The sequence below is a fragment of the Macaca mulatta genome, chromosome 12 (genome assembly GCF_049350105.2).
Source record: "Macaca mulatta isolate MMU2019108-1 chromosome 12, T2T-MMU8v2.0, whole genome shotgun sequence".
Classification (NCBI taxonomy): domain Eukaryota; kingdom Metazoa; phylum Chordata; class Mammalia; order Primates; family Cercopithecidae; genus Macaca; species Macaca mulatta.
In genome coordinates, this window is record NC_133417.1 from 133,184,860 (window position 1) to 133,210,742 (window position 25,883).

Sequence of the window (25,883 nt, forward strand, 5' to 3'; positions counted from 1 at the left end):
CATCTTTTTGATGGTAACATATGGTGTTACTCTATGTATGTGTCATCAAGTTAAGTACCATGTATATGCCATTCTATGTTTGCCTCTTTTTCTTGATATCCATAAAGTATGCTAATTTGTGGGTCAGTTTCCTGATGACCATGTTTGATGCTGGAAGATGTCTGCATTATCTCTTTGAACATCAAGTGGGATTAATACTGTGTGATGCTAAACTATTTATGTGATGCCTCCTTGACAATAACCTCTGATAATCATCTCCCTGAGAATGATGTGTGATGCTGTAACATACCCTGTCTGTAGTAAATCCTGTGATACTAGACTCTATTTAGGTCTTCTTAATAACACTGAATATATGTACCATGTTTCATCTCACTACTCCCAGTTATTATGCTACAATATAATTGTCTCTGTCAACCATATGCAATGCTATCTTATGTGTCATATCCTTAATAGCCATATATAATGCTACACTATATCTACTTCCTCTTCTTGATAACCACATGCAATGTTATACTGTTGTCTATATCATGTCCTTGAAAACTCTTTATGATATTATGCTGTAGTTCATCTCATTTAGGACAGTTTATAATGCTACAATGTTTGTGCCATCACCTTGAAAGTTACATATGATTATATATTATTTCTGCATATTTTCACTATAGCTATTTTATCAGTCACATATTTCTAATAAACATCTGTGACATTTAAACCTTTGTGATTTCCCTGACAACCATGTATGATGCAACATTATGTCTTCGTTGTCTTACTGAGACCCTATATGACTATTACCCTGAAAATAATATACTGCTACACTATATCTAATATGTAATTATTACTTGACAACCACTTATGGTTACATACCATGTCTGCATTGTTTTTAATAGCAATACATGAATTTGTACTACGTTTACATCAATTTTAAAATAACTATGCATGATATTATGAGTAATCTCACTGATGACAGTATTTGAGGCTGCAAGATATCTGTGTTATCACCTTGACAACTATATATGGTGCCACAGTATATGTGCAAAATCTGCTTGAGAAGTACATATTATGCTGTTATGACTGCATTATCTCTTTGATAACTATGTATGATGTTTAAACCAAGGTTGTTCTCTTTGATAGTCACATATTATGAATGTCAATGTGCATGTCATCTACTTGAAAACCAAGTATGATGCTATACTATTTCTCTGTCATCTCCTTGATAACCTTATAGAGTACCATACTATTCTGCATCATCTTCTGGACAATTACACATGATAATCATGGACATGTGTCATATCCATGATGGCCATGTATACTATGTTATTTGGGTATCATCTTTTATAGTCCACATATGACCCTACACGATGTCTCCATTATTTTCTTGATGATCATATGTGATGCTACACTATGTCTTTTTCATCTACTTGAACTTGACAATGATCACACCTCAGGCTATACTATGTCTGCATTATCTCCTTTAAATCCTTACGTGATGTACAGCATGTCTGCATTAACATTCGGACTCCTGTGTAGGTACTACTATACATCCGGATCATCTTATTGATGATCATGTATGATGCTATACTGTGTATGTGTCAGCTCCGTAATTCTGACCTATGTCTGTATAATCTCCTTGTCAACAATGTATGACACTACACTATATCTGCATTATCTCCTTGATAACCACATTTGACCCTACAGTACATTTATGTCATCTCTCTTACCACATGTAACACTAAGCTATGTCTGTGTCATCTCCCTCATGGCCATGCATGACATTACTCTATGTCTACATCTGTGTTGACCACATATGACACTACATTATATCTGTGTCACCCCCTGTGATATGTGTCATGCTGAATTATGATCATGTCATTGCTTGGCAATCATATATGAGAATACATTGTGTCTATACTATCGTCTCTTTGACAGGCACATATTTCTGTCTGATTCCTCTGATGACTACATTCCTCTGATTCTTCCGATTCCTCTGATGACTACATGTGGTGACTCGACATCATGTCTGCATAAACTCCTTGACAGCCATTTAAGAGATTCTGGAAGTTCATCCATTCACTAATGGACAATTTAAGTTGTTTTTATATCTTGGCTACTGTGACTAATACTGCAATGAGCATGAGGGTGCAGATACCTCTTCAAGTTACTGATTTTATTTTCTTTGGATATGTACCCAGTAGAGGGATTGCTGGATTGTATGGTAGCTCTATTTTAATTTTTTTTGAGGAGCCTTCATACTGTTTTCCATAATGGCTGTATCAATTAGCATTCCCACTAGCAACATTCAAGGGTTTCTTTTTCTCTACACGTTTGCTAACATTTTAAAATCTCTTGTCTTTTTGACAATAACCATCCTAAGTGCAGGTGATATTTCATTGTGGTTTTGATATGCATTTCTCTAGTGATTAGTGAAAGGAGCACCTTTTCATATGTACCTGTTGGCCATTAATATGTCTTCTTTGGAAAAATCTATTCAGGTTCTTTGCCCATTTTTATTTTTTGCTATTGAGTTGTGTGAACTACATTTAGGATGTTAACCCTTTATCACATATGTGATTTACAAACATTTTCTCCCATTTCATGGGTTGCCTTTTCATTTTTAAAATTATTTTCTTGGCTGTGCAGTAGCCTTTACTTTCATGTGGTCCCACTTGTTTATTTTTGCTTTTGTTGCCTGTGCTTTTGGTGTCATGTCCAAAAAGTCATTGCCAAGACCATTGTCAAGCTGCCTTTTATATTGTCTTCTAGAAGTTATACAGTTTCATATCTTGTGTTTGTCTTTAATTTATTTAGGGTTAATTTTTGTAAATAGTGTAATATTCTTCAGCATGTGGATAACCAATTTTGCTAGCACCATTTATTAAAGAGATTTTTCTTTCTCCATTGTGTATTTTTGATGCCTTTGTTAAAGATTAGTTGACCATATATGTGTGAGTTTATTTTTAGGCTTTCTATTGGTCTATGTGTCTGTTTTTATGCCAGTACTATTTTGATTACTATAGCTTTGTAGTATAGCCAAGATATGGGAACAACCAAAGTGTTCATTGACAGATAAATGGATAAATAAATGTGATATATATATACATACTTTTATTTTCACCATAAAAGAAGAAAACATTGCCGTTTGTGACAATATGGATGAACCTGGAGGATTTAAGTGAAATAAACCAGACACAAAAGGACAAAACACTGTATGATGTACTTTGACGTGGAGTCTAAAAAAGTTGAACTCATGAAGATAGAGTAGGAGGGTGACTAGTAGGGGTCAAGGGGTGGGAAAAATGGGGAGATGTTGGTCAAAGGGCACAAACTTAGATTATAAGAGGAACAGGTTCTGGGGTCTCAAGTATAGCATGGGTGGTGGTGGATGTGCTAATTAACTCAATTTTGATGTCATTACACAATATATTTGTATATAAAATCATCATGTTGTACAATTTGAATATATATAATTTTTATTTGTCAAAACCAAACATTTTTAAAAAGTACTTATAAGAAATTTTTTTTAGACAGCAGTTCTTCTCTTTTATTCAATATAATGATTGTATAACTACATTCCCTGTATGCCTCAGAATCTCTTATAAAGGTCAATATTTGCTGGATAGACAAACTTGGAGTTGCAGAACTTAGATATGTGATTTGCTGGCTGAGGGGTTATGAGCAAGGTTTTTATTTTTATTTATTTATTTATTTTTAAATTTAAGTTCTAGAATACATGTGCAGAACGTGCAGGTTTGTTACATGGGTATACATGTGCCATGGTGGTTTGCTGCACCTATCAATCCTAGGTTTTAAGCCCTGCGTATATTAGGTATTTGTCCTAATGCTTTCTCTCCCCTTTCTCCTCTTGCCCCTACCCCCAGACAGACCCTGGTGTGTGATATTCCCCTCCCTGTGTCCATGTATTCTCATTATTCACCTACCACTTATGAGTGAGAACATGCAGTGTTTGGTTTTCTGTTCCTGTGTTAGTCTGCTGAGAATAATGGCTTCCAGCTTCATCCATGTCTCTGCAAAGGACATGAACTCATTCTTTTTTATGGCTGCAATGACATTTTTGGATACAAAAATTCTGGCAAAAATGGAAACACCTTGTGACTAACATACTTTTAAGCAGTCACATATCCTTTATGTTATAATCAGGTGTAGAATTTTATTGGTGATTTATTGTAATTACACAGTATTTCATTGTCTCCTTCAAAATTACATTTGCATGCTTGCTGTCTTACTCGCTAGGACATTTCAAAAGTGATCCCTTGCTGATAGATATAAGTCTTCCTTATACCCTAGAATGTAAACATCCTGAGGCTGGAGAATTTAATTGTTTTAAATAACTATTTACTTTTTTTTATCTTCTCACAGATCCTGGCTTTTAATAACCATACCTTAAGTGTAATTAATCCACCCCTCTCATTTTAAATATCATTATTGATAGAAATAATTTACTCAACAATATGTATCAAAATATCTACTTTGTGCCAGAATTGTTTTAGGAATATAGGATAGTTGAGTGAACAAAAGAGATAGGGATCCCTGCCTTCATGGAGTTACATTGTGAAGGGAGAGGCAGACAATATGTAACACCATACTCATATCTTATATAGAATGCTAGATTATATGGAATGTTTGACTGTATAGAATGTTAGAAGTTGGTTCACACTAAGGGGGGATAAAAAAGGTAGAATTAAAGAATCAGGATTCTTAGGGTGAATGAGAATAAAATCAAGCTCAATTCTAGTTTTATTTTCTATATAATCTGGTATTTGCTCTGGCCATGATTCTGTTCTTTCCTTGTCTGATAAAACATTACTTTGAAAATCTCTCTCTCTCTCTCTTTTTTTTTCCTTTTGCATGCTTTGTAAACTTCTTCTCATTCTAGGAATGAGAAGTCTTTCTAGGAAGTCTTGATGTTTACAATGATCTTTTTTTATTTATCTCTGGTCTTTGCTCCTAATTCCCTTCTTAAAATTTAGATCTCATCTAATAGTTACCCGTGCAGCAACATCTATCTATGTATCTATCTATCTGTCTGTCTGTCTGTCTGTCTGTCTATCTATCTATCTATCTATCTATCTATCTATCTATCTATCTATCTATCTACTTTTTCTTCTTCATTGGAATTATTCTGAAGGCTGATTTTTTTTGTTTCTTTAGTTGTATCCCTATCTGTAAAAAAATTACAGTGTTTCAGGCCATATTATTTCTGAGTTTTCTGAAGTTTAGAAATATAGTTTTATAAAATTTAAAGTGTAGATCTATGCAGGACATTCTCTTTCATGTTATTGACTCTGAAACCAAATTGGTCACTTCCCTTTGAGGCTTTTGAAATGTCCAACTGAATTTCAAGTTATATGTTTTTAAATTACATTAATTCTAAAATAGCAAGTTTTATCATTTTTGTACTTCCTCATGAAGTTGACATTGTCAGAAAGGCAAGTAAAAAATTTATTACAGTATTTTACTTTTCTCTGGATGCAAATCAAGTACCTACAATTTTGTATCCTTGCTATATTTTACTACTATGTAAAGCTATAATTAGAGATTTTAAAAAGCAGTCTTCATCTGGCAAGGCAAATTATAACTTTTCTTCTAACAAAAATGTTACTACTCATGTTTTTCTCTTTCAATACTTATTTATTTAACTTATTCATCCTTTACTTATAAGGAAATGTCCATAGTACTTACTCCATCCATTTCTCCATCCATTCATCCATCATCCATCCATCCATCCATCCATCCATCCATCATCCATCCATCCATCCATCCATCCATCCATCCATCCATCCATCATCCGTCCATTGTCCATCCATCCATTCATCCATCCATCCTACAGCTATTTATTGAATGGCTACTATAGGCTTGGCACTTTTGGTCACTGGAGGCAGAGCAGGAACAAAGTGTTCGATTAGGTTTTTCTGTGGAAAAGAGTTTTTGAAGCCTATTTTTTACCTGTTGAGTAGCAGCTGATGCTTCTTCTTGGGATGTTCCTTGTGCACCTTGCAGAAACTCAGACTCACACCTAGTGTATCATGCTGGGCTTGCTGCTTATTTTATCACTTGCCTCTTGAAACTTGCTCTAATTCCTCTTTTTCTCTTAAAGGTTTTTCTTTCTGGATTCCTGTTTCTTGCTCTCTTTTCTACCTTAGAATACATCATTTCTTCTAATAAGCTCAGGGCTACCAGGGAGCTCCCTCTCGCCCTCTCCTGCAGTGGCACCAGCAGGCATTTAGAGTATTAAGTATCCAGCTCTTACCATTGGCAAGAAGATGAACTTAGCACAGAGCTCGTGTGTCGGGGGATAGATATTTATACAATGCAGGGTCTTTTATCCAAAGTTCTGTATTTAAGATGAATTTATATATATCCCTACCCCTCTCAAAAAGGAACAGCAAGAATTTTCAGTGCTGCCACAAGAAAATGCATTGCCAAACTGGAAGGCCATGAAGGTGAAATTTCAAAGGTGAGTTGCTTTCTCATTTGGAGGAGTTTATTTACTTTCAAAAAATAAAGAGCAGGGTGTGGGTGCAGTGCCTCATACCTATAATCCCAGCACTTTGAGAAGAAGAGGTGAGAAGATTGCTTGAGGCCAGGAGTTCAAGACCAACCTGGGCAACATAAGGATACCACATCTCTACAAAAAAAAAAAAACAAAAAAAGTCAGCTGCGCGTGGTGTCACACATCTGTAGTCCCACCTACTCTGGAGGCTGAGGCAGGAGGATCGCTTGAGCCCAGGAAGTCAAGGCTGTAGTGAGATGTGATTGCACCACTGCATTCCAGCTTGGGTGACAGAGCAAGACCCTATCTCAAATTAAAAAAGCAAAAAGCGCATGCTTATTATGAATAGATCTACTGGAACTGAAGTACTAAAATTTGTTCAATTGTCTCTTTTTTTTTTTCTAGAAATCACTCACCTAAAGACTTTATTTTTAACTGTGCCCTCAAACTTAGCATAATAATGATTTCTAAAACCTCTTAAAAAGTATGGAGCAACATTCTCTTCCACTCTCAGCAAAAGATTTAGTTAGCTGAAAATACTTAATACAGCAATTTAAGGAGCGTGTAAAGTGCTTTTCCTGGTTCCAATAAACACAGAAGTTTATGTTGTGCAAAAAATATGCTGTGCAGCAAATGTGAAGTGTTCTGTAAGTTAGATGCAATTGAGGAAGTAGTTCCTGGAAATACGTAACAACTAAAATATAAAATTATCCACTTTGAAACTATAAAGCTGTATCTTAGGATTTGTATAAACTTCCCCCAAAAGATCATTCACAGAGCAGGCCCACCTAGTCAGTGATCTGAAGTTCAGATGTGTCATCAGAACTTCGTAGAGTAGACTAGGACTTGGTGGCTCTCACCTCCCAGCTCAGCCCAATCCCTTGGTTCCCTGTCTGAGATCAGCTGTGTTCCTGCTTTGTAAAATATCAGCTTGATGATTTTAGGTTTCTGAAGGCTCCATCTAGACCCTGGAACTCTGCCCCATGCTGTGCTCTCGGCTCTTCTGCCTCTGCACCTGCAGCTGGTGATCATTGCCCTCTGGCTGGTCAGTGGAGGTCTGCAGGGCATGCAGACTATGGCCTCTTCATAAGCTGGGAGGCTTATGGATGGCAGGAGGGGATGGAAAAGTGGGGTGTGGGTGTGGGAGGCAGGACGAGGAGGAAGCCTGGCCCACGTTTCTGAGTGTCTGACTAGGTAGCTATTGATACATCTGGTGTGTCCCCTCGACAAGTAAACATCTATTTTCATGAATGAGTGACTATAAAGAATTCTCTAGTGCTATTTTATTAAATGTTATGCTTTTTAAGTGAACATACTATTGAATTGGCATCTGGTAAGGGCATTTCTATGGGGTGCAAAGCTAAAGTATTCAGTCATTCAGCAAACGTTTTTAGAGAGTGTACACTATGCTGGGCATTGCACAGCCACTAGTAACACAGTGATAAAAACAGAAATGGCACTGCCCTCCTCAAACCTTCAGTCATTGACGAGATGGCCCGAATCACTGTCTTCTGGTGATTAGAGAGGGATGTAAGCATGATGCCCAAAGGAATGCAGGACTAACAGGTTCCTCTGATGGTCACTCAGATACCAACTGGCAACACCTGGCACATGGGAGGCACAGAAGGTTATTTATGGAAAATGCTATACTTGGGGTAGCAGTAGATGAGAATTTCCTTTCTTGTAGGTTCTAACATTCACTTATTCTGTGGCACAGATTAGAGAAGGATCTGTGTGCTTTTTTGTTTTTTATTTATTTTAATTTATTATTATTCTTTTTTTGAGACGGAGTCTTGCTCTGTCACCCAGGCTGGAGTGCAGTGGCATGATCTCGGCTCACTTCAACCTCCACCTCCCGGGTTCAAGCGATTCTGCTGCCTCAGCCTCCTCAGTAGCTGGAATTATAGGTGTGCGCCACCACACCCGGCTAATTTTTGTGTTTTTAGTAGAGATGGGGTTTCGCCATGTTGGTCAGGCAGTCTTGAACTCCTGACTTCAGGTGATCCACCTGACTTGGCCTCCCAAAGTGCTGGGATTACAGGCCTGAGCCACCACCCCCCGCCTGGATCTGTGTGCTTTTGACTACAAAGACAACACCAGGGTTTGGCTATGAAGGATCCTGACTTGTGTGTTCATTCACACCAGGGCCCTGCGTCTTTGCATGGAGAAGGGCATCATGCATCTTTGGAAAGAGGCTGGGTGGGGAATACTCAAATTATATGGATGCTTTGGTCTTTATGCTTAAAAATGTGTGGAGTAGGCAATTAAATTTTCTCTCTGGATTTTAATTTCCATGTATTAATCCCTGCAATATTTTTTTTTCCATCATGAAGAAATTGTTCTATGCAAGAATAAATACCAGACTAGGAAGGTGACATGTGCTTAGTAATGTCCTCTTTTTGCTGATAAGAAATGTGTTTGGAACCATTACACAAAGCCGTGATCATTTTTCTTTCTTTTTTGCAGATTTCTTTCAACCCTCAAGGGAACCGTCTTCTAACTGGCAGCTCTGACAAAACGGCTAGAATCTGGGATGCTCAGACTGGCCAGTGCCTCCAGGTTCTTGAGGGGCACACTGATGAAATCTTTTCATGTACTTTCAACTATAAAGGCAACATAGTCATTACAGGTATGGAAGACATCAACACCATAGACTCATTTTTTCTTGATTGGCTGTTAGAGTTTCCAAGCTGAATACTAACAGGAGTTCATCCCCATTCCCTACCTCTTTTCTATAGTCACTAGCTCATCTTGGCCTGCCCTCATATTTTCATTATTTAATTTTGTTTTATGAGGACCTGCAGGAGTGAGCTCTGCCATTGACTATAGTAAGGCTTTGTGAACTTTGAATTTTATTTGCTCTAGATAAGGTAATAATTTATCTAGATTTAGTAACCTTACTGGTTACTAAGTGAGGGCAACATAGTGAGACCCTGTCTCTACAAAAAATAGAGCATTAGCTGGGCATGGTGGCATGCACCTGTAGTCCCAGCTGCTCAGGAGGCTGAGGCTGGAGGAGCACTTGAGCCAAGAAGTTGGAGGCTTCGATGAGCTATGATCATGCCACTGTACTCCAGTCTGGGTGACAGAGTAAGACCCTGTCTCAAGAAAAAAATTCAGTTTATGGCAGTAAGTGTTAGTAACCAAAACAAGTCAGGATCAAAATTCTCCCTAGTTGGCTTTACAGCCCATTAGAGATTTATTCTTTGAGCAGAGTTGTTTTCTCCCCTGCTAAAGCACTAATGTTTGGGGGGAAAAGAACATGTATTAACCATTTTTCAACCATTAACAGTTTATGGTGAATTAATAATATTAGCAACTTTTCATAAGAAAAGGGTAGCTTAGATTGTGGAAGGGGGAGAAAAATGACATCATGTTAGTGCAGTGGCTCGAGGGGAGGCCTTGGCAGGGAACGGGTGCCACAGTGGTGTGGAGTAGGGTGCCCTAAGTGAGCACGAAAGACCGGATCTGCCTAAGTACCAGTGATTCTCATTGTGTTGAGCAAATTTAAAAATTACTGGTCTAATAAGTTAAATGCCACAGGCCCAAGGTTGGCTTTACATATTGGCTAATTAGGTGGTTTCCTAGTCAGGTAACTTCAGGAGTGCTGAGAATTATCTCCCCTTACCAATTAGAATGCCTCCCCAGTCTACTTAATCATGGACAGTTTCCAAAATCACAGGGCTTATGATCTTCAAAATCTTCGGGCTTATGATTTTCAAGTGTTAACTAAAATGTAGGTACTTCAAAAACACTGGGAAAATAAGCCATAGATTTTTGTTGTCAACACAATATCAAATCCTTCTCCTTGATGAGAAAAGAGGTGAGGGGCAATGATGGAGGGCACAGGGCGCTCCTGCAGGGAGTGAGAGAAGGAAGACCAGCCTTTCCTAGTCCACATGGCCTCATGTGAGGCTGGCTCTGCAGTACCTCTTCTCTCAGCCAGTTTTCACAGAGGACCCTGGAGGGTTTAGCAAAAGAAATTTTGTTGTTGTGCCTTGCTTTGGTGCCGGCACATACATTCCTGAGTGCTTCTAAGATGCCACTGAGTAATTTAGTGTATCCCAAAGCACCAAAGTGCTTAACGTTGGCTCACTAGACAACAGAGCCTATTAGAACGGGGTGACACTTCTCTCTTGCCATCGATAGAGCAATCACTTTATTTGAAAGAGTCTACTCTATTTTCTGGGTGGACGCCAGCGTGATTAACTGCAGGCATTTTGTAGTGGGCTGCCTGAGGCTGGGTTTAGATTCACAAAGAAAACGGCAGAAAAGTAGCTGGCATGGTCTTTACATTTTTTAAAACATGAAGTGTCATTTTGTGAGATACGGTTTTTATACGCTTTCCTAGTTCCTAAGGCACTCACACTTCTTATACTGATGTTATGTGCCTAGTCCCTGAAGGTGAGAAAACCAGTAGTGCCCACTGATGATGAGAAAACTCCCCTAAAATTTTGAATGGTGGTATGTGCTGCCTCCTCCTAAGCTTATCACCCAAACCTGGAGATATTCAAAGTTACTTTCCACTGGGTGGTGATGTTTGAGGGGACAGCAGAGGAGATGGCTGAGGTGGCTGCATTCCCAAGTTCTCTCCCATTCTAAGAAGCCATGAATCTTGCCAGTGTAAGTAAGCAGGATGTGTACCTGCTTAATTTACAACTAGCTGGTATCGTGGGAAAAAAAAAAAAATCACTACTTCAAAGGTGCCTGAGCTGCTCAGAGACTCTGCAGTTAGGCGCGGAGAACCTAGTCCATTTAGCACATTGCTAATTACCGATGGCCCAGAAAAGGTCAACTTGTAGAAAGAGAGAATGAGGTGAATGAAATGAAGAAAAAAATAACTCTGTGAAATCTGTTTTATTAGGCAGCAAGGATAATACCTGTAGGATATGGCGTTGACTGAAGGAAGCTGGTCAGTGAGCAAACTTGCTAGCAATGGTAATCCAGAACTGGAACTTCCCAGACAGCTGCTCCTTTAATATTTCTTACGCTTTCTCTTTTTCTACAAGTCAACTATTTATACAACTGTCCTTTATTTCACGGATATGACCATTAAACATGACAAAGTTATGCCACTCCAATATTATTATTTGATGGAGATGGCAGGACACAGCGTAATGTTTGGCTAATGCCACCAGTTATTTCCATTGTGTTTGTTTTTTAAAAGCATTATGATACTGAAAAAGGAAACCAGAGTAACTTAACAACGTGTCTCCTGGATTTTACTTTGAAGCCTATTGTTATAATTTCTGTTGAATAAAGTCTTTGGAGGAAATTCCTTGTACATTTGTATTTATGATGTATGTTTTTAGGGTGAAGTAAGGGAAATAATGTGGATCTTATTTAATAGCAAATATCTTCTGTTCTGTATTGATACATTGAAAAAAATGTTGGCAGGTTTATTTCTAAGGAAAAGTTAAACAGAATATTCAGACTATTGCATTTGAAAATCTGGGTGGGGCCAGGTGCCGTGGCCCACACCTGTAATCCCAGTGCCTTGGGAGGCCGAGGCAGGTGGATCACTTGAGGTCAGGAGTTCGAGACCAGCCTGGCCAACAGGGTGAAACTCCATCTCTACCAAAAAAAAAAAAAAAAAAAAAAAAAAATTAGGCGGGCGTGGCGGTGGGGGCCTGTGGTCCCAGCTACTCAGAAGACTGGGGCAGGAGAATCGCTTGAACCCAGGAGGCAGAGGTTGCAGTGAGCCGAAATCGTGCCACTACACTCCAGGCTGGGTGACAGAGCGAGATGCCGTCTTACACACACATTAAATAAATAAATAAATAAATAAATAAATACAATCTGGGTGGAAAACGATTGAAGCATGAGAGAAAATGATCAAATACCAACCTTAGTACTGCTGAAATATTTTAAAATGTTTTTTAAAAGCTTGGTTTATGTAAAAGTACCCAAATGCATATTAAAATTAACGTTAAAAGAAAAGCACAAGCATTAATAAAGCCTGAATCTGAAGCAAGAGAATGCCTGAAAATCTTATAAAATTATTTTTCAAAAAGAGCTTCATTGATATATAATCAATATATAAAATATTGCATATATTTAATGTATACATTTTCATGAGTTTGAACATATATGACACCATCATCAAAATCAAGGTACTAAATATACTCATCATCTTCAACTATTTCCTTGTGTTGTTTTGTGTTTTTTGTTGTTTATTGGTATGAGCGCTTTACATGAGCTCTATCCTTTTAGCATATTTCAAGGTGTATAATACTTTATTGTCAACTATGGGTATTGTGGTTTACAGCAGATCCCCAGAACGTGTTCTAGAACTCATTTTCTTAATAATGCGAATAATACCAGTATGGCTGAGTGCTTACCATGTGCCAGTAGTGCCCAACCACTTCATGTAGAACATCTCATTTAATCTTCCTGGCAACGGTTACAAAGTAGATACAAGCCCTGATTTAAAAATGAGGAAACTGAGTCCCTGAGAAGTTAAGGAATTTGCCAAGGGCATCTGGATATTAGGTGGTGATGTTGGTTTTAGAGAGATGAGGAAGGTACAGAAGCAAAGTTTGAAGCTAGCAGAGGTTGGTACATGAAGTTTAAGGAACTGCTTCCATATATAAAAGTGCAAGGTGAGCAGCACGTGCTGTAGAAAGTTATCCAGAAGGTCTAGCTAAGATCATTAATGAAAGTGGCTACATTAAATAAAAGAGTTTCAATGTAAATGAAATATCCTTTCATTAGAACGAAATGCCATTTAAGACTTTCATAGCTAGAGAGGAGAGGTCAGTGCCTCACTTCAAAGCTTTAAAGGATAGGGCTGATTCTCTTGCTAGGGGATAAGACAATTGGTGACTTTAGTTGAGGCAGTCCTCATTTACCATTCCTGAAATCCTAAGGCCCTTAAGAATTAGGTTAAATGAACTCTGTCTGTGCCCTGTAAATGGAAAAACAAAGCCTAGATGACAGCACTTCTGTTTTTATCATAGTTTACTGAATATTTTAAGTCTACTGTTGAGACCCACTGCTCAGAAATAAAAAAGATTTTTTTTCCCAAAAATATTACTGCTCATTGACAATTCACCTGGTCATCCAAGAGCTCTGTTGGAGTTGAACGAGAGGATTAGTTTTGTTTTCATGCTTGCTAACACAACATTCATTCTGTAGCCTATAGATCAAGGAGTAATTTTGACTCTCAAGTCTAATTATTTAAGAAGTACATTTTGTAAGGCTATACCTGCCATAAATTGTGATTCCATTTTGTAAGGCTATACCTGCCATAAATTGTGATCCCCTGGATCTTGGCAAAGTAGATTGAAAACTTTCTAAAAGGGTTTTACCATTCTAGTTGCCATTAAGAACATTCATGATTCATCCTGAATGATGAATCATTTTGAGGATGTCAAAACATCAACATTAACAAGGGTTTAGTAGAAGTTGATTTCAGTCCTCATGGATGACTGAGGGGTACAAGAGATGTGGTTCAAAATAGCAAAAGAACTAGAACTAGAATTAGAAGGTGTGACTGAAATGCTACAATGCCACAATAAAACTTCAGTGGGTGAGGAGTTGCCTCTTACGGATATACAGAGTGGTTTCTTGAGATGGAATCTACTCCTGGTGAAGATGCTGTGAACATTGTTGAAATGACAACAAAGGATTTAGAATGTTATATAAACTTAGTTGATAAAGCAGCAGCAGGGTTTGAGAGAATTGACTTCAATTTTTAAAAAGTTTACTGTGGGTAAAATGCTATCAAACAGCATCACATGCTACAGAGAAGTCTTTCATGAAAGGCAGAGTCAATTGATGCAGCAACCTTTATTGCCATCTTATTTTAAGAAACTGCCACAGGCATCTGAACTGAACCTGCAATATCTCCAAGGTCTGCCTGCATCTATATTATACATCTGCATACCTGCGTTCATTGCAGCATTATTCACAATTGTCAGGATATGGAAACAACTTCCTAAGTGTTCGCTGATGAACATATGAATAAATAAAATGTGATATATATGAGATAAAGATATATACATATATGTGTATTAGATTTTCTTACATTACATTGTCAGATAAAGAAATATATACATATGTATTACATTTTCTTTATTGATATAGACATATATGTATCACTATATCCATATAGATATCACATATTCTTTATCCATCATCCATCCATGCACGCTTAGGTGGTTTCCAAGTCTTGGTTATTGTGAATAATGCTGCGGTAAACATGGGAGTTCACACACCTCTTTGAGATACTGATTTTATTTCCTTTGGATATATATCTAGAAGTGGGATTGCTGGATCATATGGTAGTTGTATTTTCAATTCTTTGAGGTTCTTTCATACTATTTTCCATAATGACTGCATCATAACTCCTTATCTTACCTATGGTTTGCAAATATTTTCTCCCATTCTATGGTTGCCTTTTCTTTCTGTTGATTATTTTCTTATTTGTGCAGAATATTTTTAGTTTGATGTAATCTTATTTGCCTTTTTTTTTTTTTCTTTTACTGCTGGTGCTTTTCCTGTCATGACAAAAAAAAAGAAAAGAAAAGAAATCTTTGCCACAACCAACTCCGTGGAGCTCTCCCCCTATGTTTCCTTGTAGGATTTTTTATAGTTTCAGGTCTTATATTTAAATCTCTAATCCATTTTGAGTTGATTCTTGAGTATGATGTAAGATAAGGATCCAATTTCATTTGTTCTTATGTGGATATCCAGTTTTTTCAGCATCATTTATTAAAGAGACTATCATTTTCCCATTGTGGTTACTTCTTTTAAAACTCCAAAGAAATAGAAGCAGACGCTGACTCTTGCCTATCTAACTCTTTGATGGCTTTAGGGAAGGGTGATACTGTTTTGTTACATTATTCAAAAGAGTCGGCCAATGTATGGTAGTGGAGATCCAATGTCCCATAGACCAATTTAGGTGGAGGAAGGCCTTGGCCAGAAAATGGCTTATTTTGCTAGTTTTTATATGTTGAGGAAGTCTTTCTTAATATTTATTACGATTTTCAGATATTCCAACCTACTTAAAATAAGTGTTTGATTACTTACAGTCATAAGAAAAGTGATAATATGCCCACTTTATTTTCATTTGCCGGAAAAGGCATTGAAGAGTTGTAGTGCGGTATGTGTGGGGTCTGGAAGTCAGATTGCCTGCTTGTGGATTCTGATTCCAACTCTTAATCATTAGGCAAGTTACCTGACCAGTTTACTTGCTGTGTCTCAGTTTCCTTACTGTGTCTCAGTTTCCTTACTTCAAAAGTGCTAACAATAGTTCTCTTCTTTAGGATTAGGAATACCTGGTGCAGGCTGGGTGCGGTGGCTCATACCTGCAGTCCCAGCATTGTGGGAGGCTGAGGCAGGAGGATCACTTGAGCCCACGAGTTTGAGACCAGCCTGGGCAACAAAGTGAGACCCTATTTCAAAAAAAAAAAAAAAAAAAAGGAATACCTGGCACATAATAAACATAGTAATCAACATTTACTATTATTATTATTATTGTTTGAGACAGGGTCTTACTCTTTTGCCCAGGCTGGAGTGCAGTGGTGTAATCTGTAACCTCTGCCCCCAGAGCTTAAGCAATCCTCCCACCTCAGCCTCCCAAATAGCTGGGACTATAGGCACATGCCCCCACACCCGGCTAATTTTTTGTTACTTTTTGTAGAGATGAGGGCTTCCAATGTTGCCCAGGATGGTCTCAAACTCCTGGGCTCAAGCAATCTGCCCACCTCAGCCTCCCAAATTGCTAGGATTACAGGTGTGAGCCCCTGTACTGGCCAACATTTACTACTATTTTTATGAACAAAACCTTAGTCATCTTATTTAAACACATTTCTCCAGAAAGAACATGATATTACTTCCTCAGAAATCATACTTGAGATATAACTGACTTTAATGTGTTATAGGTATTGTAAGGAGAATTATCTAGATCAATTTTTTATCAATTAGAAATAAAATTTAAGGTTCTTTAGAGTATTATCCTTTTAAAAGTTCTGTATTGAACAGAGGAACTGAGAAGTAAAGAAATCAACGATGTAGACCATTATGATCTAATCCATCTTCTTCATATGTTTAGATTTCTTATGAGTCTATAAAAGAGGATTATTCTTACGAAAAGAAATAGTTTCCAACAGCTCATATATAAAAATATATTAGCTCATGATTTAGCATAATTTCCATTTTAAAATTAAAATAAATGCACTTTTGAACTAAACAATGCTTTTTATACATGTGTGTTTCACATTGCCATTTAAAAACACATCAATCATCTTTAAATTACAAGTAAATTTATCTTCTATATTTTCACTGCTAGTGTTACTCTAAAACAACTTATTTTTTTAAGTTTCCGAAGGAGTAAAATTTGAAGTTAAAAAAAAAAAACTGTTATCTTACCAAGATTACTTCATATTTTGCTGAATTCAAATTTGCTATTGTCTTGGTTAGAAATGCTTTGGTTGCAAGCAACAGAATACTTGCCGTGGTTAAATACCACGATTAATACCATGATTAAACCAAGGTTAGTCCCAAAGGTGGTTATGCAATGGCACGAGGACTCAAGGACCCAGAGTTTGGTGACTTTCCACTTTTTTATCGTTAGCATGTTGGCTTCTGTCCTCCTGAGTAACCTTCCTGCTTGCAAGATTGAGGACACAGCTTTATTAGCTTAAGCATCTTGCCATCTATTTTAATCTCATCAAGGCCAAAAGGGAACTACTTACTCCCCTCCCTATTCCTTCCATTTTCTGTATCATCTCAGCAATGCTATTTCTGCTAACAATAGACTTGTCATTCCCTTTTTTCCTTTATTTTCTCTATCTATCCGCCAAATCATAAAGATTTCCCTCAGTTAAAAAATCCTAGTTACCCAGTCTTATTCCATTTTAATCTAGAATCTAGAATCTCATGATCACCCTGGCACTAGAAACTGAAACAATCCTCTAGCTAATTGTCCTAGCTTCCTCCTGCCCTATCAGGCTACTTCTTTCTACTATAAACAGAAAACATTCCAAATATCTGCATATTTTATATTTTGCAAGACTTTTGCATTAGCTAGTTCATTTAATAATAGGAACAAAGTAGGAATTATTAGAGCCTTAATTTAAGCTGACAACGCATGTTTAGGAGTTGGTATAACTTGGAGTCTTTTAACCCTTTTTACTACCCGCCCCCACCTTCTTCTCCTTGCCTTTCCTCTGGAACACCCTGGTCTATATGAGAAATTCCGAGGATGAACATCGATTCAGCATATGAAGGGGAAGTGATACAGTTGTGGATGCTGCACATCAGAGCAAAACCATCAGTTTCTCTCTAGTCCGAATTTTTCTCCTGTGCTTTGTTGTTTCAGGTTTTATTACTTAGAAGCTTAAAAATGAGTTCATGGGTACTTGTGGGCATGCAAACAAGAGGAATTCTAGAAAGGCTCTATGGCAGCTGTAAAGACCATGAAGGTGAAGTTTGCTCGTCGTCTTACCTTTTGGGAAATGTTGGATGGATTGCTTTGAAAAAAGTTGCCTTTGCTACTATTTTCTTGGGACTATAGGATCTTAATCAAGTAATCACCACAACAGGCCAGATGTTCATGTATTTCACTTAACAACGAAGCGAATACGTTTTACTGCTCTCACTAATGAAAACTAGAAAATGTCGCGTTTTAGAAGTGCATAACTTCGCACACTTTTGTTAGTTCTCTTATCTCAGCAGGTGGCAGTGTTCATCTTTCAGCAGATAAGTAAACACTTGCTTCTTTTCTTGCAGCTACACGTGAAGAATATAGAGTAGGCTTTGTATTGTGTCCCTGACCGATCAGGTTTATGGGTGAATACATAACAATGCTCAGATTGTGGTATAAATTTAGGACCACACTGGCAGATTGGGGCAAATGTCTTATTCTTAATCCTGATGCACTGTAGAGGCCTCTTCTATTCTATTTGTGAGGACATAGACCAATAAGGCGAGTAAGTGATAGTTCCATTTTTCTTTGCAGGCCCCTCTGTTGAAAGCCATATTATGATCATTTATCTTACAGGACTGCTGTTCAAATTAAAGCATGAGAACACCCTGGGAAATATTTTACCCTTAATATATATATTTTAAAGTATTTGATGAATTCCCTCTAATTTTTCTTATAAAAATACTTTATCGTCTCAAGTGCTGGGAGGAGGATTTCAAGATTTGTCAATTGCTCTTAATGATATTTACATCTTCCTCCTCATGAACAATGATTTGCATTGCTGTGCAGAATGGAGGAGGCTTCTTAACCTACTTAGAGGTTTAGAGATTTGCAAAGGGGAAAAGTTGCTATAAAGCTGGATTGATTCAGAGTCATGACTACCACGTGTGGTCCAGGGAATTCAACACTCAGTTACGTCTTTTAGTGTTAGTATCCGATCAGAGTATGACATGGATTATTTTTGTTTTAATAAAGTTTACTGTGTTTTCAGTGGATTGAGTGTCTAATAATTGTAAGTACTTTGAATTTGATTACTTTTGCGTGATTATAAACCTAAAGGGTCAAACTGATTTGTGTTTGGTTGTCAAAGACTAAAGTAAGTCTGAGACCAGATAGGGAAACCATCTGCTGTCACTTGCGTTTCAGCAGGAGATCAGAGGTTCAGAGGGGAATCCATTTTATTGAGTAAAAAGAGGAAATGTGAGGCAGCCACTCATTAGCAAGCGTTCTGTGAAGATAGGGAGCTTTGGAAGTCGGGAGACTTTCTAACTGGTCTTCAGGTACATTTGGCAGTTTCTCTAAGGATTGCTCAATGCTATGGATGGAAGGTTTTCTGTGGTGGCTGTTTCCTGGAATAAGTGGAGGTCAAGGGTGCTTTGTTGACATCAAGCTGTCATAATGGTTTTTATTTGAGAGGAGGGGTGGCTGCCATGACAGCCCGTTTCTCATGAGTGGCAGTATTTTGGTGATTGAAAATACGGACTCTGGAATCAGAATGCCTGTTTTAATATCCTGCTCCACCACTTTGTGGTTCTGAGACCTTGAGAATTCTGTTTGTGACTCAGTTTTCTCACCTACAAAAGGCCTTCCCTTTCTGCATTGAGAATGTGCCACTTTGAGGCTGGAATCAGTTCTGTCTGTGTGACGGGAAGGAAGATCTTGCATGCACTGCCCTTCCTGCAAAGTGCAAGGGCAGCTCCTCTGCCTTTCTGAAGACCTTTCATTACTGCTGTAGCAGAGCCTTTCTCTCTCCAATGTGTTCTGAGTCACTCAGGTTTTACTGATTCCCTTGGGGAAAGCAGGTGGTCTATATTTAGAATAGCGTTAGCGTCTTTCCCAAGCATTTGAGCTAATACTTAACGAATATTAATCCAAACCTTTCTGTAGCATTGGCTATATGTACATTTCAGATAATCTCTTGCTATCTATAAGATCTTCCTCTTAGGGTTGGTTTGAAAGAAGAGGATAAAAATAGGAGAATGTGAATATATATATCTCTATATCTGAAAGCGAGTTTCTTTAGAGGGAAGTGTTGATTGCTACAAAATACACATTATAACATTCAAAGATAATTTATTTGTAAATGAATCATGTTAGCAGATTTAACCTTCAATTTTGAAGGTTAAATGAGTGAAGTATGTCATCTCAGGTGTTCATATAGCTCACTATCTAAAGAAGTTCAAGTTTCCCATTCTTATATTCCCAGGCATCTGTGAGCTGACCCTAATCTGCATTTCTGACTGCATCTTTCCCGTGCCTGTATATCCCAGATGTTATAGGTTGAGTTGTGTCCCTCCTAAAATTCATCTGTTGAAGTCCTAACGCCCAATACCTGAAAATGTAATTATTAGAAGATAAGGTCTTTAAAGAGGTAATTAAGTTAAAATGAGACCACGGGGGATGGGGGGCGGTCCTAATGCAATATGACTGGTATTCTTTTTTTTTTTTTTTTTAATCCATTCCCTCAAGCATTTATTTATTTATTTTAGTTTAAGTTCTGGGATACATGTGCTGAACATGCAGGTGTGTTACATAGGTATACATGTGCCATGGTGGTTTGCTGCACCTATCAACCTGTCATCTAGGTTTTAAGCCCCACATGCATTAGGTATTTGTTCTAATGATCTCCCTCCCCTTTCCCCCACCCCCTCCGACAGGCCCTGGTGTGTGATGTTCCCCTCCCTGTGTCCATGTGTTCTCATTGTTCAACTCCTACTTATGAGCAAGAACATGCAGTGTTTGGTTTTCTGTTCCTGTGTTACTGTGCTGAGAATGATGGTTTCCAGCTTCGTCCATGTCCCTGCAAAGGGTATGAATTCGTTCTTTTTTATGGCTGCATAGTATTCCATGGTGTATATGTGCTATATTTTCTTTATCCAATGACTGGCATTCTTATAAGAAAAGAAAGAAACATGAGGCAGGAAAATGGCCAGAGGAAAGAGCATGTGAGGACACAGCGGGAAGGTGCCATCTGCCAGCCAGGGAGAGAGACCTCAGAAGAAACCAAACTTGGGAGCACCTCGATCTTGGACTTCTAGCCTCCAAAACTGGGAGTAAACAAGTTGTTTAAGCCACACAGTCTGGTATTTTGTTATGGCAGCCCTAGTAAACTAATACAGCAGATAGACTGCTCACTAGGTCTCAAAAATGTGCCATGCTTTCCTTTCTCTGTGATTTTACTTTTACCTAACTACTCTAAAATTCCTTTTCCTATCCCCACAACTGGACAATCTTACCCCCTCACATTTTAGAATTTACTCCAGATATCATTATTTTCTTGTACTCTTTTTTGAATTTCTCCCACCGACTCTTGCCCTCCACACTGGAAAAGATAGGCTTCCCAAATTCCACTCATGCATGCCTATTAATTATCCTCCTCTTGCAAATGTGGACTAGGGTTTTCAGAACTTGGGGTGGAGATGGAAAAGGTGAAGGAACCGTGGGTCATTGGAGGTAATTGTGGTTTGTTTTTAGAGTGAAAGAGGCTTACATCTGACTGAGAAGATGGTCCTAGGGGAAAGAGAAATGAAGAATCACAAGAAAATTGGTATTTGCTGATGCCAGTTGCTTAAGGCGGAAGAGGAGGGGTGAAACAGCAGACAGAGGGGGGAGGCTGACATTATAAGGAGGAACAACTCCTGTTCTGAGACCGGAGGAGAGGATGTGAGGAAGACAATGGTCTTGCTAACTTTTCTTAGTTTTTATTTCTAAAATCATTAAGAGCATGAGCTCCGGAGTGTGAGACAAACTCACTCACTCGTCCAAACCCAAAGGATGGACTCAGAGATCTGGAGGTGAGGCCAGAAATGAAGATTAGGATCAGCTCACAGGTGCCAGTAGACTTTTAATGAGGATCTTGCAAGATCAGGTGTCTGATAGGCAGGTACACCCAGCACAGTTTCCACAAGCAATTTAACCTCTAGAGCGCAGGTCCCTCCCCTGGCTCCTGGTAGGCTGAGTACTATGGGGTCACAATCTTCCCGGATGTCACCTATTAATTGTTGTGTAGGGCCTTCAGGTGGTTTTTTTTTTTTTTTTCAGGGTCCTCTTGCTGCATTTTGTTGCAGCCCACAATGCATTGCAATCCTAGTTAGCTCAGGGGCTCTTCAAGTATTTGATTTATGACCTAAGTAGCTGGGCAGGCTGATAACAGATAAAACAAGCTATTTTGCAGGCTAGTAAACTTTCATCTTAGACTAAACTTCTTTGGTTTGGGTAAAGGCAACTAAGTTGGTGGGGGGAGGGGGAGGCTGACAAGCAGGCATCGGCTATCCAAGCAGGGGCCTAGTATACTCTGTTTCTTCTGTAGTTTGCTGACCTAAGCTGATTCAAGGCACTTTGTCTTAGAAATGGACCACTGTATACATTATTTCATTCAGGAGCCAGACTCCTGAATCCCTCTATCCTTCATGCTGGATCTGTGACTTGGATGGCTTTTTATTTGATTCAGTGTTAGTGTTTCCATGTGTACAATGGGTACAAATCCTCACTATCACCAAAGGATAAAATGGATAACACATGTAAATTACTTAGTATGGAACCCAACGAAAACAATCATTTTTTTTTAATCACTCTTGTCAATATCCTCCAGCTGAACACCAACAGGAACAGGACTATAGTTGAATGAATTTGGTTGATGATGCCTTGCAGAGAAAATGCACTCCCTGGGAAACCATGGAATGTCTCAGAGAATTTTAGAGATAATTTATTATAGGATGTGAGCTTGTGTTAGGTTGGGTTTAGGGACTTCGCTCTTTGCTCTATATTGGATGCTATCAGGAAGTGAGGATAATTCTGCATGATGGGGTACTTCATAAATTATCCATAGGGATAGCAGACTAAAGCAAGGCTAACGTAATTGGTAAAGGAGCAGCTGTCACTCATATCAGCCAAGAGAGGGGGTTGTTTCGTCATTTTTGTGGCTTGGACAATGCTCACATTCTGTCCGTTCGGACATGACTCTAGCGTGGTCTTGCTTTTGGTCTTGATCTCCATCATGATCACAGAGTAGCCTTGTTTATGTTGATGTTCTGTGAAGTTGTGTTCAACTGGAAAACACCGAGACCTGGCTGTGAGTATCAGCCCAGTAGCAACACCAAGACCTGAATAATGAATGCCTGATGACTTTGCTTTCTGGTGATGTCTGCTGAGAATGAGGTGTTTAAAGATGGAGATGGACATTGGCAATTTTTTTTTTTTTTTTTTTTTTGTGGGGAGAATAGTCACTGAAGAGAATCATAAAGGGCTGATGGGCAGCATCAGAGGTGCAGCCAAAGTTGGAGGTGATGGAGTAACTGTAGCGATCAGCATTCTGATTGGGCTAGGCTGTGCAGCACTGGTGTGGAGAAGGCACAACCTAACACTGGCCCTGGGCTGGGGGTTTACAAAGAGATCAGGACAAAGGACAGGAGTTCAGAGTTGAAAGTGCCAGGGAGCACAGATCTGTTGGTTCCTTGTGAGGAATGGGCTATTCCACGAATAAAGACAGAATATGAGAAAAGACTAACCACCAAGAAAAGAGGAGACTAGATATCTTTTAGAGAGTGTTCTGAGCTGAAGCCCTGCTGGGTGACGGGAAGATCATTGTCTGGAAAGAGCCTAGGCCATTGGAAATAAGGAGGTTGGGGAAAAATGGAAAGTCTTGCAAGAAGGCCCAGGCAAGTAGACTTTGAATTCTCCTTGGGACTCTTTGGATTTGTCAAACATCCTGGTTTTTCCAAGACAGGATGCGGGTGAAGTGACAAGTACTTTTATCTCTGGGATCATCACCTTTTCCTGTTAGGATAGATAACATTTTCTCATATTCCATTTAAAAAATCTATTCCACCTCAAGTCCCTTTTAGCACTGCTTTAGCAGTTTGCTGTGTGGACTGTAAAGCAGCTTTGCTGCTGCCCCAGTGTTTCACAGAGAAGTTTATGATGGAACACTTTGTTTTTAACTCATCTCCCCAGGGCTGTGGCACAAGTTCATAGAGAGATGAGGTCAGGAAAAATCTGGCTAGTATACATCCACAGTGTTCACAACAGTCCGCCTCTCTGTCAGGGACTCATTGTCTTTGGAATAAGCCTCATAGAACCTGGAGGCTGCTGCTGGACCTCAGTCATGTCCAGAAAGACTTGCAACCTCAGGAGTGTTCTTGTCCCTTTTCATTCTGGTCCCACCACCAGGAGACAAAGCTTCTCTTCTTACTTGGAGCTTCTCCAAAATGTGGCATGTTAGAGTTCTCTAAATACTGAATTAATTGATTGATTGATGGAGTAAATACATGAATGAATTAATACTAATATGGCATTGAATTTCAAACTCAGCTTTATGGAGCCTCAGGTATTTTTTAAAGCTCAGTGAGTGAGGAGCTGAGTACACTGAATCCTGTCTTCCACGTTGTACTTTAGCCAGTGGAGTGCCATTAAAAACACTTTGTTTTCGTCTTTGATTTTAGCCTCCAAGTAAAATGCATTTGAAGAAAAAAATTTTGAATCTTGAGATAGAGAGATAGTTAAATAGATAAATAGCAAGAAACAGCTGGCTGAAAGAATGAAGTTCTGCATTTAATTGTGCAACATCTGGTCATGATCTATTCTTCCACATTTGTTTTCCCTCACTTGCTCACATGAATTCTTTGTTTAGTTTATTTTGTACGATGTGTCCAGATATGTCCTTTCTAATCTCTACACTTTTGTTCCCCCACTCTCTATCCTTTAACCCCAGGTCATATTATAAACCTTCCCTGATCTCCATGGCCAGATGTGCTGAATTCTGATAGCATTTATTATGGCTCAAGGCCCACCCTTTATGTTGCACGTTTTGCCTCTTCAACCAGATTGTTCCTCCTTCCCTTCCCTTCCCTTCCCTTCCCTTCCCTCCCCTCCCCTCCCCTCCCCTCCCCTCCCCTTCCTTCCAGTTTTGGTGTTTGCTCTAGATGGAATGCTCTCAGGAAGTGAGAATAATTTTATATTATTGGGGATCTTCATAAAATTATCCATAGAGAAAGCAAACTAGAGCAAGGTTAAAGTTGTAATTGGTAAAGGAGCAGCTATCTCTCAAACCAGCCAGGAGAGGGGGCTGTTTAGTCATTTTTGTGGCTTGGACAATGGTCATGTTCTATCTGTTCAGATGGCTGTATGGTGATTTTTTTTGTTTTGTTTTTCTTTTGTCTTGGCCCACATCACGATCACAGAGTAGCCTTGTTTGTGTTGATGTTCACTGGGTGCCTGTTATGGGCCAGGCATGTTGCTAGGTACTGGGATTCATGAAAAGGAAGACAGACACTTCTCCCTCACGGTTTACCATTTATTGAGGGTGATGGAGTATATCAGTTGAGGTTCAGACAATGAACAGAGTAAGTAGAAAACATAAAGAGATTTACTGTAAGGAATTGTCTTCCAGGCTTGTGAGGCTGACTAGGTAAGTCTGAAATTCTTAGGGAAGGCCATCAGGATAAGTGTCAGCTGAAACTTTTGTCCACAGGAGGAATATTTCATTCTCCTGAGAAGCTTTTATTATTCTCTTTAGGTCTTTCAGCTGAGTGAATCAGGGCCATTCAGACTATGTAAGATAATTGCCGTTACCTAAAGTCGGTTGATTATGGATTTTAATCACCTCTACAAAATACCTTCATAAGACCCAGTACAGTGGCTCACGCCTATAATCACAACATTTTGGGAGGCCGAGGTGGGAGAATTGCTTGAACCCAAGAGTTGGAGACCAGCCTGGGCAACATAACAAGACCCTATCTTTACCAAAAATTAAAACAAAATACCTTCATAGCAACACATAGATTAGTGTTTGATTGAATAACTGGGGACTGTAGCTTAGCCAGGTTGACACACAACTGACCATCACAGGGAAAAATATTTTAAAAATTATTTTAAAAATCATGATATGTTTCAGGAAAGAGAAATGCATTTCTTTTAAAAATTCATTTATTATGCTTTCATTTGTTTTTT

General features: G+C 38.7%; 1 protein-coding gene across 1 annotated transcript in view; it reads left to right on the top strand.

Annotated features, from left to right (window-relative positions):
* The window catches only part of DAW1 (dynein assembly factor with WD repeats 1), a 51,945-nt gene extending 40,156 nt beyond the window's left edge, over nt 1–11,789 (top strand). Inside the window, exons 10-12 of the mRNA XM_077956665.1 lie at nt 6,393–6,469; nt 8,972–9,134; nt 11,370–11,789. Coding sequence (XP_077812791.1) covers nt 6,393–6,469; nt 8,972–9,134; nt 11,370–11,404 — 275 coding nt within the window. The 3' untranslated portion in view covers nt 11,405–11,789. The remainder of the gene's footprint in view (nt 1–6,392; nt 6,470–8,971; nt 9,135–11,369) is intronic.
* The last annotated feature ends 14,094 nt before the right edge of the window (nt 11,790–25,883 follow it).